The 11789-nt window shown below is 50.2% G+C and overlaps 1 protein-coding gene across 3 annotated transcripts in view; it reads right to left on the bottom strand.

Annotated features, from left to right (window-relative positions):
- Positions 1 to 575: 575 nt before the first annotated feature.
- PMP22 (peripheral myelin protein 22) overlaps positions 576 to 11789 on the bottom strand; it is a 28240-nt gene continuing 17026 nt past the window's right edge. For all 3 annotated transcript variants that reach the window (XM_082678691.1, XM_082678692.1, XM_082678693.1), the window contains 2 exons: positions 9338 to 9478; positions 576 to 1877 (listed from right to left, as the gene is read on the bottom strand). In XM_082678691.1, the coding sequence (XP_082534817.1) occupies positions 1714 to 1877; positions 9338 to 9478 (305 nt within the window). In that variant the 3' untranslated portion in view covers positions 576 to 1713. The remainder of the gene's footprint in view (positions 1878 to 9337; positions 9479 to 11789) is intronic.

Below are 11789 nucleotides of genomic sequence, written 5' to 3'. Positions count from 1 at the left end.
CGTGAGTACTTTTCTCCATTTTGCGTAAATTTTACAAATACTTGAATGGATGCATCTGTGTGGGCACTGCATTTCTTCCTGGCAGAAATCATAAACTATGTCTTCTGGTTACCTTTGGCGAGAGACTATGGAAAAGAGGGGGAAAAGAGGCTTTCGCATGTCATGATCCTGGATGTATATTACTTTTTTTAATGCCAAAAGTGTTACCTAAATGGTGAGATTTGGGCCATTTCTGTTCTTCTTTGTTCTTAATTATTAATTTTTAGTTAAATGCTATAAAAGAAACCTTATGACATAAACATGTGTAGTTTCAAAGTTCAAGCACGTAAAGTGAAATTCCCAGTTTTTTCAATCACCTTGTGGCCATCTGTGCCACTTTACCCAATCTATCCGAGTCAAAACAGAGAAAGCGGGTCTCTGCTGGAAACCTTGGAAGGGAGAAGCTCTTCCATCACGGATGTCCAAAGACGCCAGAGCAACCCAGGTCATCTGCCCACCAGCGGCTCCGTGACCCTCTTCCCTCTGCTCCGACACGCACCTCGCACCCTCACCCACAAAAACCCACAAGAGCTCAGTGAGTTACTCTGATGTTTATTTGAATGCATCTTAGTCCACACAGTTGGTATAAAATCAGAAAAAGCTAAGCAGAAAATATATAAAAAAAAAAAAAGGTCTGGAGTCTTAGCATCAGAAGGGCACCGTATATACATCTACAGTTGGTGGCCAGTACGAGTCATTGCCAGACAGTCCTTGGAGTCAGAGGACAGTCTAGACCGTGCTGCATCCCAGGAACCACTGTCCCAGGGGGTCTAGAAGCTTGTCCTGATGCTCCGACCATAAGGAAAACGTGGGAGTGATAAAGGCGGTGGTTTGTTATTCATTATAGTAATAACAGCAGCCTAGCTAGGTACAAATGTGGTTATAAACCATTTATCTTACACAGAATTATTCGGGTCTCCGTTCGACTTCATGCTGTAAAATGGTTAATTGAATTTCCAGTGAGGCGTTTAGACGATTAGTGATCACAAGGAATGGTAAATACATAGCACCACTTCGTAGGTTTGTTGTCACCAATTTCTCACCTAGATGCGTGACCGGGACACCCCCCTTCAAGGGCAAGTATTCCAAAGCCACAAGTCGTGATTCTCCGAGGGCTCCAGTTTGGGGGTTCTGTCCGAGTGCAGGTAAGGCTGCACACAGAGGCGTGGGCAGTGCATGTCTGTGTGTGACGCACTGGGTCACCCACAGTAAAAGGGCTTTGGGCCATTTGGGGTTTCTGTCCACACTTTGGTTTTCTAAATGAGGTGGAGTGGGAGGGAGGCATCTTCTTTCAGATGAAAGGGAAGGGGCAAGATGGACTTATTTTATTTCTGGGCAAAACAAACAAAAACAAACAAACAAAAAAACTGAGCTTGATTATACGGTTAGGATGTCAAGTTCCTTAGCTACTTTAAGGTTCAACCCAAGGCTGATGGTCAACACATAAAGCAAACAATACTATGTACATATATGTAAAAAGTGTTATAAATAGGTTTTATAAACCGTCGATATTATATACATCTTCAATCAACACTAACCACCCCCCGCACCTGCTCTCTGTTTGGTTTGGTTTGAGTTTGGGTTTTTTGGCTAGCTCCTTTTTTTTCCTGGCTTCTGGTTTACTTCCTCCCTCCCTGCGTGCGCTCAGACCCTCGGACGTCCTGTCCCGGTGCCTCATTCACGTTTCCGCAAGATCACATAGATGACGCCGCTGAGGAGGGCCAGTGGGAAGGCCACCCAAGCCAGGATGTAGGCAAAGCCGTAGGAGTTCTCCGAGTTGAGATGCCATTCCGGGTGCCTGACCGTGTAGATGGATGCCGCACTCATCACACACAGACCTGGGAAGGAGAGGGACCAGCTGGGGGCAGGAGGGGTCATGGAGTGGGGACCCTGCACCACCCCCAAACCAGACTCCATGGGACCCGGAGCACCTGCCCCACCCACCCTGCTCTCCTCCCAGACTCGACCCACCTCACACACACACACACACACACACACACACACACACACACACACACACAAGGGCACCCTTCTCTCTTTCTTAGGGAGAAGGATACGGGCTGCAGGAAGAGAGGGCACGTCCATCTCAGGCAGGAATCTGCCACCAGATCCAGAACTGGCAGGAGGGGCTCAAAGGTACAGGAACCCAGGAAGCGATCTGCTCTCTGTGTCCAATCTATGTGACCCAGACCATGGCTTCCAAGGTCTCCCCTCCTCTTTCCTCCTCATTTCCTTTAACCGTCACCCACTGCCAGTTGACACGAGGGGCCCAGCGAGAATTCGGGTGGCAAGAGAAGCCCACCTATGTCTTTGCAAGGATGGCTGGGTGTGGGAGCCCCTGGAAGCCGGTAAACCACTCCACAGATGGGTGGCGGCATCCTCTGAAATCAGGGAAAGGGACACCTCACCGTTATCTGAGCGGCACTCACGCCGAGCACAGGGGTGGAACGCCATGCTGACCTCCTTAGCAGGATCGCTACATCAGAGACCAAGCAAGCAACGCCCACGGGCCCCACTAGGCAGACAGAAGAACACGTGGAGAGGAAAGGGGGGAAGGACGCTGCAGAGAAAGGAGGTGGTCACGGGCAAGCTGCGTGGTGCCTGGTCCCTTTCAACTGTTCTTGGTCCCCCAAGGTTGGTCTAAAGCCCAAACAAAGGAGAAAGGGCATCAGATCCGCAGGCAGGTCAGGCAACCCCTTCCTTGTCTACCACAGAGCCTTGGTGGAGGGACAAGAAAATCCTCCACTGAGATCCCACAAAGCAGGCAAGTTCAAGCGTGACGGTCCATGCCCACGGTGACGGTCAGCATCCCTGCAGGGAGGAGTCCAGTGACGTGAGCACCCCAGCCCAGAGCGGCACAAAGCCTGCTCTGTCCGCTCCTGAACACAGGGGCTTTGACAGGCTCTGACTGACTCTATTATAAGTCCAGAACGCATGTGGGATGCCTGTGGGTCCAGAGCCCCCCAAGGCCCGGACCACCTACATCTAACCTCACTGCTATTTGGGTTATTTAACTGGACACTGCGACTCTGTTTGAACAAAGTGCAGAAGTGGGACTGTGTAACATTCACTGCCCCGATAAGATTGTCCTTCTGCAAGTCAGAGAGAGAAAACACCCACTCCATTGGCCCCCGTCGAGAGAGCCACACAACAGTCTTGGGACCACAGGGGCATCAGCTCCAGGACCTGCCACCTACAGATAGCCCAGGAGACGGGAAGACATCTGTTTCCGCGGGGAAGTCATAGATGGCCAATGGTCACAGGAGGGAAACTGCGGTTTCGATCTGCTGGACCTCGAGGTCTATAGCTCACCTCTCCAAAGTGCTAATTCTTGCCTGTCTCTTAGGCTATATCTGACCTACCTAATGATGGCAGAGCCTCAAAGGCGAGACAAGAGCAAGGGAGAGGGTGAGATGTAAGCAGAGCATCGGAAGGGCAAGACAGTGTCCATCATCTTTCAAATGGGGCGTGTGTCTAGCCAGCAACAGCATGAGAAATGTAGTGATAGCTGCGTGGACCAGCTGTGTCCAGATTTCCCCAGCAAAGAGAAAATAGCAAAGAAAAAACACTTTGTCTATGACCTGGGGGGAGCGAGAGAGACAGGACACACAAGTGCAGTGACTAACTCAGTGGCTTAATTATATGACATTCGCCCTGGGAGAATCTCAGAAGTAAAGGGATTTATGCTTTGCTTCGAGAATCCACACGCTTGTACACTTGCAAAGTCAACAAGAGGATACACGCTTTATAATTACTGTTGTCGGGAGACTGATGCTTTAGGGAATATATCATTACAAGGCTGTCTGTATGCAAAGCAACAGACGAGCCCCGGAATACAGAGCAGGTAGTGAGTCCCGAAAAGTCAAACACTTCTCCCAATAACGGGACTGTGATTCGCGTTCTTGGCCACCAGTAGGTGGAGATGCGTTTTTGAAGGTCTCCGTGGAGAAGGTAAGTGAGGCCACCGACTACACGCAGGTGTGCTGCCCTCCCCAGAGATGAGCAGGGAGGGGCCTGCGTCTGGGAGCAAAGGTCAGCTGTACGTGGAAAGGCACTGACCCTGTCCAGACAACACAGAAATGCTGGCCGCTCAAGACTTCCCAAGAGTTCCCCCCTGCCTCAGCATGGCTGGGTCTGCATCACTAGACATGCTCCCCAAAGACCAGGCCTCGAGCCCCCTTTAATGGTGACAGCAGCCACAGGTGAACAATCAGAGCCCGGCATCTTTAGAAGGGAGTCCCCAAGAGACCAGAGGCAGAGGAAGGAAGGGAGGGGGTTCTCTAGGCTTCCTCATCTCCATTCTGTTCGGTTCAGTCAACATGGAATAAGCACCTGGCATGTGCGGGCACCATTCTGGACGCTGAGTGCACTGAGATCCACAAGACGTGGTCCCCACCTTCAAGGTGAGTGTCATCCGGAAACAGACACAGCAGTAGAGACTTCCAAGAGAGTAGGATGTGATTCCAAGGAAAGGAGAGAGAAACACACCGGATGCCCTGAGAGCACAGATCGATCAGGGGCCTGGGAAATCCTGAAAGGGGACACGGGGCTTGACCGGGGTCTAAAGGATGTGGAAGAGGTGGCCAGGTGCTGAAAGGTGTGAAGGAAATCCCAGATAGAAGGGAGACCACGAGCGTGGCAAGGAGGACGGAGGGCCCCGTGGACACCACCAGCGGGTCCCACTCAGAGTCTCTGTGATGGAGGCTGGAAGAGAGGGCCACCAGGGCACTTGACGAGGTTGTGGAGGGAAGCACAGCTTTTGTGGAGGAGAAACAGGATCAGAGGCGTGTCCAGAAAGACCGCCCCAGATTTAGAGGTGGGGCCAAGATCGCGGACAGGAAGGTGCGTGAGTTGGCTTTTGCCCAGCAATGGTGTTTGCAAGTAAAAGAAAAGAAATGAGCACAATATCTAGGTGTGATGCCACACGACGGAGGAGCCGGTGGTGGACTGGGGTGGGGGTGGGCGGCTCTGGCGTGACTGCCTGGTGGGTTAACTTAGGGAACTTGGGGAAATGGTCTTGCAAGCTGAGAGTACAGTTTCAAGGAGAGAGATGGCAACAGTATCGAAAGCAGGGGAGGGAGTCAGCAAATGGCCGTCCGTGTACATCCGTGACCTCTGCCAAAGCAGCTCAGAGCCTGGAGCGAAGCCAGGAGCCTGGGTGGGGCTGGCTAGGGAGTGAGCACTGGGGGAGACCACCGAGACGGGCAGCGGGAGCGCCTCCCTGGAGCTCGTTCCGTGAGCGAGGCCCCTGTCTCTCCCCACCTCGCCCTTCAGGCCACGAGGTAGAGAAGGAAGAGGCTGGAAGGTCCATTACCCGGAGAGCACTGGGCTCTCTGTCCCACCCACACCGAGCCTCCTCTGTGCCGCCAGCCCCCTTTCCATTCTCAGCCTCCGTGTGATTTCTGCAGCCTTGCAAGTCGCCCACAGCATTATTAGATGCCCATCTGGGCCCAGCCAGGGCAACATCTGGGATGATTCGCCCAGAACTGGTGTTTCTTAACGTGGTCTCCGACTTAAGCTGTCTTGGAACCACTCAGAACAGGGAGGGCACTGGGCTTTTATTCCTCTCCCAGATTTTCATTCTAAATGCTCTCTACCCACCTCAATGTGTATGAAAGAAGAGGAACAAAACAAACAGAAAAAGTAAAAGTCACTTTTAAAAGGAGTTTCCTACCATCCTTGCTGTTCCTCGTAATCACAATAAACACAAATTGCAGAAACTACACAGGTGGCCTGAGTTTAATTCTGCCAAGGGAACACATTACCCAGTCACCCAACAAGTGGGACATTCAGGGCGTTCTAGGAGGTGTGCGTGGAGCTCGCCACTGGGTGTGACTCGTGAAATAAATCAAAACATAGTCTGTATCTCCGTGATGCTTTCCCATCCTGTGCCACTCAACCCAGCAGAGCCGGCCAGGGAAGCCTCCAAGAACTCTTAAATGAGACTCTCTGGGGATGAAGCCTGAGCACCAGCGTTTTTTAAAAGCACCCCCTTTCTCACAAAAGGTGATTCTGGTCTGCAGCTGAGATTGAGGAGCACCCAACTAGATGACGGAGCCTCTCAAAACGTCTTCAAGAAGCAGCCAACCTGGGCTTCCCTGGTGGCGCAGTGGTTGAGAGTCCGCCTGCCGATGCAGGGGACACGGATTTGTGCCCCGGTCCGGGAAGATCCCACATGCCGCGGAGCGGCTGGGCCCGTGAGCTATGGCCGCTGAGCCTGTGCATCCGGAGCCTGTGCTCCGCAACGGGAGAGGCCACGACAGTGAGAGGCCCACGTACCGCAAAAAAAAAAAAAAAAAAGAAGCAGCCAACCTAAGAAGTATGTAATCAAGGAAAGACAGTTCTTAAAGGTGAGACTCGCAGCTTATTATAAGTGGAGAAGAGATGATGCAGTGAGACAGGCAGCCCCACAAGCACAGGCAAGTCAGTCATCTAGAGCCAGGCAGAGACGGCTCCCAAGTCTGCAATCAGCCAAAGAGCCCCACACGCCTTTCACCTGCCCTTCCTGCATGCTCACGCGTGTGTTTAAAAAGTCCACAGCTGGGCCCTCCAGAAGGAAGCTACGCAGAGACGATCCGGCCCTGACAGCCCCTGGGACACTCAGCATAGTTTGGAGGCTTCCACACAACAGGCTTCAGTGTTTCAAGAAGCATCTGCCCTGCGTGGATCCCAGCTATGGTGGCCACAACCCACTTGTAGATTGCACATCCCATGATGGAAGGGCTCCTCCCTTCCTTCCTTCCTTCTTTCCTCCCTCCCTCCCTCCCTCCTTTCTACTCTCCTTTTTGTTTTCTGATTGTTTTTGCTTTTCTGATTTGTTCCTTGATATTAAGGGGTAATTTCTCATCCCCAACAACCCTTCCCTAACTGTCTCTCTAGTTACTGAATCCTTCATAGGCCGTGAGATAGGAAACACACATGAGCAGGGTTGTCAGACACTGAAGTTTGGAAATCTCTAAGGGAAGTCCCCACTCTCTTATATCCCAAGTTCAGTGGGAAGACCCTACAGCAAGTTCAAACACAACATTCTAGAGAGCTGAGGTTTCTAGAAGACTAGCTCTCTCAGGTCCTTTTGACCGGACGGAACAAGCACAGAACATTCTTAGGACGTACAAAGTACAACCGCTACTCTGGATCAACACTTCAACCTCCAGACAACTTCCTATTCACAGATGGACCGCTAAACTGACAAACCGATAACCGAAAACTAGGTCTCGGGAGAGATAAGAAGCTAGATTTGAAGGGGATAACGCAAGAACAAACCATGTGCTTCTATATCCGGAGGTTTTCATGGCAGAGTTCTAGAAGGCTTGGACTGAGTTTGGAGAAGAATCCAAACAGTGAAACGAGGAGGAATGAGTAAACAAACTTTGGAAGATTAGCAAAATCTCAGTACCTAAGAGCGTTTGGGTTGAACGAAGTACTTATCTCTGGACTTTGGTTTTTGACCGAAAATGACCTTGCTAAAAAGACAATGTTAGAGACTTTTAAGCTAAAATATCTCAGTTGGAAAAATGAAGATGAGGCACTCCCTGCCCTGAGATGTCCCTTCCAAAGTAAGTTCGCTCTGTCCAATGTTTCCAGTCTGACTAGTCCTGGTGGTATAGACTCATTCATCACAGATGTTTGGGAACTTGAGAATCATAAATGGGGTAGATTTGAACTCATCTTCCACGGTCAATCAGGTTCAATGAAAGATCATATCAAAAGCAGAGTTTCTGCCTTGGATGTTGCGTTCCTTAAAAACTCGGGCGGATTCTGAATCTCTAAATGTATTCAGTCCACGTGGGATGGGAAGAAATGGGGGCACCCGGTGTCCTTGCATGAGCTACGTGTTCATTTAGCCCTCCCAGTCTCAGTTTCTTTATCAGTAAAATAACGAGTGCGTATAGATCAAATATAAGTATTTTATATCACTTTTTCTTGAGGATATAATCATTGATACCATGAACAGGATCACCATTGATATCAAACTGCAAACAGGGAGCCTAAAAGGAAATCCCAGAAGATATTCTAGTTTTCTGTGCTACTTCTGGAAATGGGGTGAATAATGATCACTGCTCCTAATGTACCCAGAAATGATATCTCACTGAAGAATTGGTAATTTAGCAAAGCTGGCAACACTCCCAGAAGCTTGGCTGATATAATAAAACCTTGATAAAATCAAGTAGCAAAGCACTGTTTGGTTTTGAAATCCCAAACTGTGCACATTGACATGTTGTATTTAGGAATTTGATGTGAAATGGTTCTCTAGTTTACTTACTTTTTCCAGTAAAGCGTAAGTCTCTGGCTTCTAGAAAAGGGTCATCGACATTCAACGTCAGGTTGTGTCTTGCCATACAAACCTATGTAAGCCATGAGCTCTGCCTGCCCATCCATCCACCCGTCTATCCATCCATCCATCCAGGACTTTTGCGCTGTTTTCAACCCTCCAATGACTGCTCATGAGTCATGGTGGTGCTTCAGCAACTAAACAAGAGATGCTACACCCCTGCCCACTCAGGGGCCAGAATTGAGAACATTTCACAGTCCCCAGACGTACTCTGGCACATACAGATTTTAAGAGTTATTAGCCTGGACTGTAGAATCCACCACACCTGCTTCCTATGTCTCTCCAGTGCTCTGCTGACTCAGTCCACTGGCCATCAACGGACAGAAGGATAAAAGGAAACAAAGTGAGACAATGGCCAGAATCCAGAGACAAGAGCTGGAAGGCGTCACGTCTAGGACTCTGCACACGGTGCGTGTCGATAACCTGGAACCGATGGTGTGTTACACATGCCGAAAGGAAAACACCAGTAAGTCGGAGGCTGGTGGACTCCAGGGGCCAGAGTAAAGCAGAGTAAGAATTTGTCAGGTGACTCCATCACTGCTTAGAGGTAGGCGACAGGTACCTGAGAGCAGCCTCGGCAGCAGATCGGGGCCATTTCCATGCTGAAGCAGGGATGGTCCCGGGGCATAACGTGAGCTACAGAAATCCACCCTCAAGACTGGCCTGTGCTCTACCGACATCCTCAGCATTTACCTCTGATGATATGTCCAAACTGTAGCTCCGCCCCAGGTTAGGGACCCTCCTTCCAGAACCCCTAGCCCTGTTTCCTATGCACCCCGTTCCATGGAGAAGTGGAGAGTTCCCAGATTCACACACACACACACACACACACACCTGTGCTGTATGAAGTCCATCCACGGGGAGGACTCCTGCACGCCAGTCATTCTGAGCCACGCCCTTCTGACTGATCGTGCTGCAGTCTGGGGGTGCCCAGCCCCCTCATGGACTCAGTCATCTCCGACTTACCAGCAAGGATCTGGAAGACTCCGGTGATGTAAAACCGGCCCCCCTTGGTGAGGGTGAAGAGCTGGCAGAAGAACAGGAACAGGGACAGAACGCTGAAGATGATGGACAGGATCATGGTGGCCTGGACAGACTGCAGCCATTCTGAGGGAGGAGACATTGGGTTAGGAAAAGCCCGGGCGCGGGCGCGGGCGCGGGGAGGCGGGGCTCTGCCGCGGGGGGCGGGGCCCGGGGCACCAGGACAGCTGAAAGCCACTCCCCACCCACCCCCCCGCCCCCCCCCGCCCCGGGCAGCAGCCGCATCCCTCCTGTGAACAGAAGTCGGACTATTCACCTTCCCACTCTTAAAAGTCATTCTTTATTTCCTGCTTTCTTTTGGAGGGAAAAAAAAAGGTATTAAAACGTGTTTAATTGTAGACGTTTTAAGAAAAGGCTCTAAGACACTACCTAGTCCCACCGCAAGGAGTTAAACTCCAGTTAAAATACATTGAACTCCCTTCCAGTCTTCTAGCCAAATGTGTTACTTACACAGATGTGTGTGCGTTCAAGGGGCTCTGAGCCCCGCCCTCTGCCTCCTCCCTCCCTGCCCTCGGGGGTTCGAAGGGCTTCTTGGAGTCCCTGGATTCTGAGAATAGTTCCAAACCACTGTTCAAAATATTAGCATCCCCCAAGGAGACAGAGAGACCGTGGGGATGGCTGGGAAGACGCAAATGCTATTGGAGCCAAGACTAATTCTGTAGAAAGTCGCAAGAAAATGCTGATGGGAAGAGCATGCTTTATTTAGCTATGAACGCCTCTGCTCTCCCTCAGTCACGCTGATCTCAGAGCAGTGGGTGCTCAGTCCGACCATCAGATAGCACCACGGATGACCCTTCCTCATCTTTGCTGAACCCCCAGCCTTAGATCAAATCTCCAGGCACCCAACTGAAATTCAGGCAAGGAAGGGAACTCTGTAGTTCACCATCTACTGCAAATGAAGGTCATTTCAGGAAGGAACGGACAAGAGGCAACAACCTGGGCTTAACACCAGAGAGGGGAACTTGCAGTGTGCCCCCAGGAGACCTCCAGGGGCCCTGCCAACCTGTCGCCTGCATCCTTCCTTCCAAGCACCTGAGAATCACTGGGGCGGGCGCTGCTCTCAACAAGAAAGATCAATTAGAGAAGACCCAGGTTTGATCCTCTCCACTCAGTAATGGCTTAACGGGCCTTGGCTTAGAAAAACACGCACCAGTGCTTAACACAGTAGAAAAAGCTGTGAAATCGCGATGGTTTACCATCAATAACTCGCGAAGATGTTCCCTTTTTTTTTTTTTCTTTTTGGCCACACCACGCAGCATGCGGGATCTTAGCTCCCCATTCAGGGATCGAACCCAGGCCCCCGCAGTGGAAGCACAGAGTCTTAACCACTGGGCTGCCAGGGAAGTCCAATAACTCACAGAGGTGAACCTGGTTTGAGCTGCGAGTGGCTCAAGGCAGAATTTTAAGGGTACTGGTTAGGGTAACTGTGACTCGAGTTTCACAGACACAGACATTTTTCCAGACTGAGACCAGAAGCATTTTAGAGTTGGAAGAAGCCTGAGGGATCAACTAACCCACCCCTTTGTACTGACCGAGATTTCCAGAGATGTCTGGATGAGCCCCACTGGCACAGCCAAAGCTGGGAGGCCCCTGATTCTAGTCTAGTGTTCTTTCCACCGTGATGGACTATACGCTGCCTTTATCTTTGCAATTTCTTTGTCAATTAAGGTTCGAAAAGGATGTCTAATGCGTTGTGAGCCATCCCAACTTCTTTTTTATATCTCTAATCGAACCACTATGCCCAGCGTAGCACTTCTTCTGAAGGAGTGGTCTGCAACAAAGCCAGTGCTGCCATAGTATCATTTTTTTGTAATAAAGCAATTATCCAGCACTTTGGTAGGTGAAGCTGGAAACAAAGAAATCTGAGCCCCAAATCTAGAACTAAAACAGTGATTCTATTTTGCTGCGGAGTGGCCTTCAAGGCACACCCTCAGAAGGGGCACAGCTGGTGCAGGTGACATCCTAGATTTCCCTCTCTGATTCTGAGATCTTTCCCTAAAGTCTTTACCTATCATTAACACCAGGAGCTTCCGCCAGACCTCATATTTAGAGAAAACTCAAAATCATACATGTTAAGTCTACATCAATAGGAGAAGTCCCTTAGATTTAATAACGTAATGAAATTCTTCTCGAAACTCTTTCACCAGGAACTTGAATTTTAGTGCCAAGCTCATTACAATTGAGTTAGCTTTCCGTAAGCTGTTTCTCACATCAGATCCCAATCAGGAAGTCAAGGAAGTTTTTATTCAATGGGTCTTGGCTGTACCCCTACTGTTTCGAGCCAAGCTCTCTGGTTTGTTCTGGGGATACAGAGTTGAAGAAGCAAGTTTTCAACCCTAAGCACAATAAGTAACACACATACACGCTGAGAGCAAGT

The sequence above is a fragment of the Grampus griseus genome, assembly GCF_964374135.1.
Source record: "Grampus griseus genome assembly, chromosome: 20".
Classification (NCBI taxonomy): domain Eukaryota; kingdom Metazoa; phylum Chordata; class Mammalia; order Artiodactyla; family Delphinidae; genus Grampus; species Grampus griseus.
Note: the sequence above shows the minus strand (reverse complement) of the source record. Positions and strands in the feature narration are given on the sequence as shown.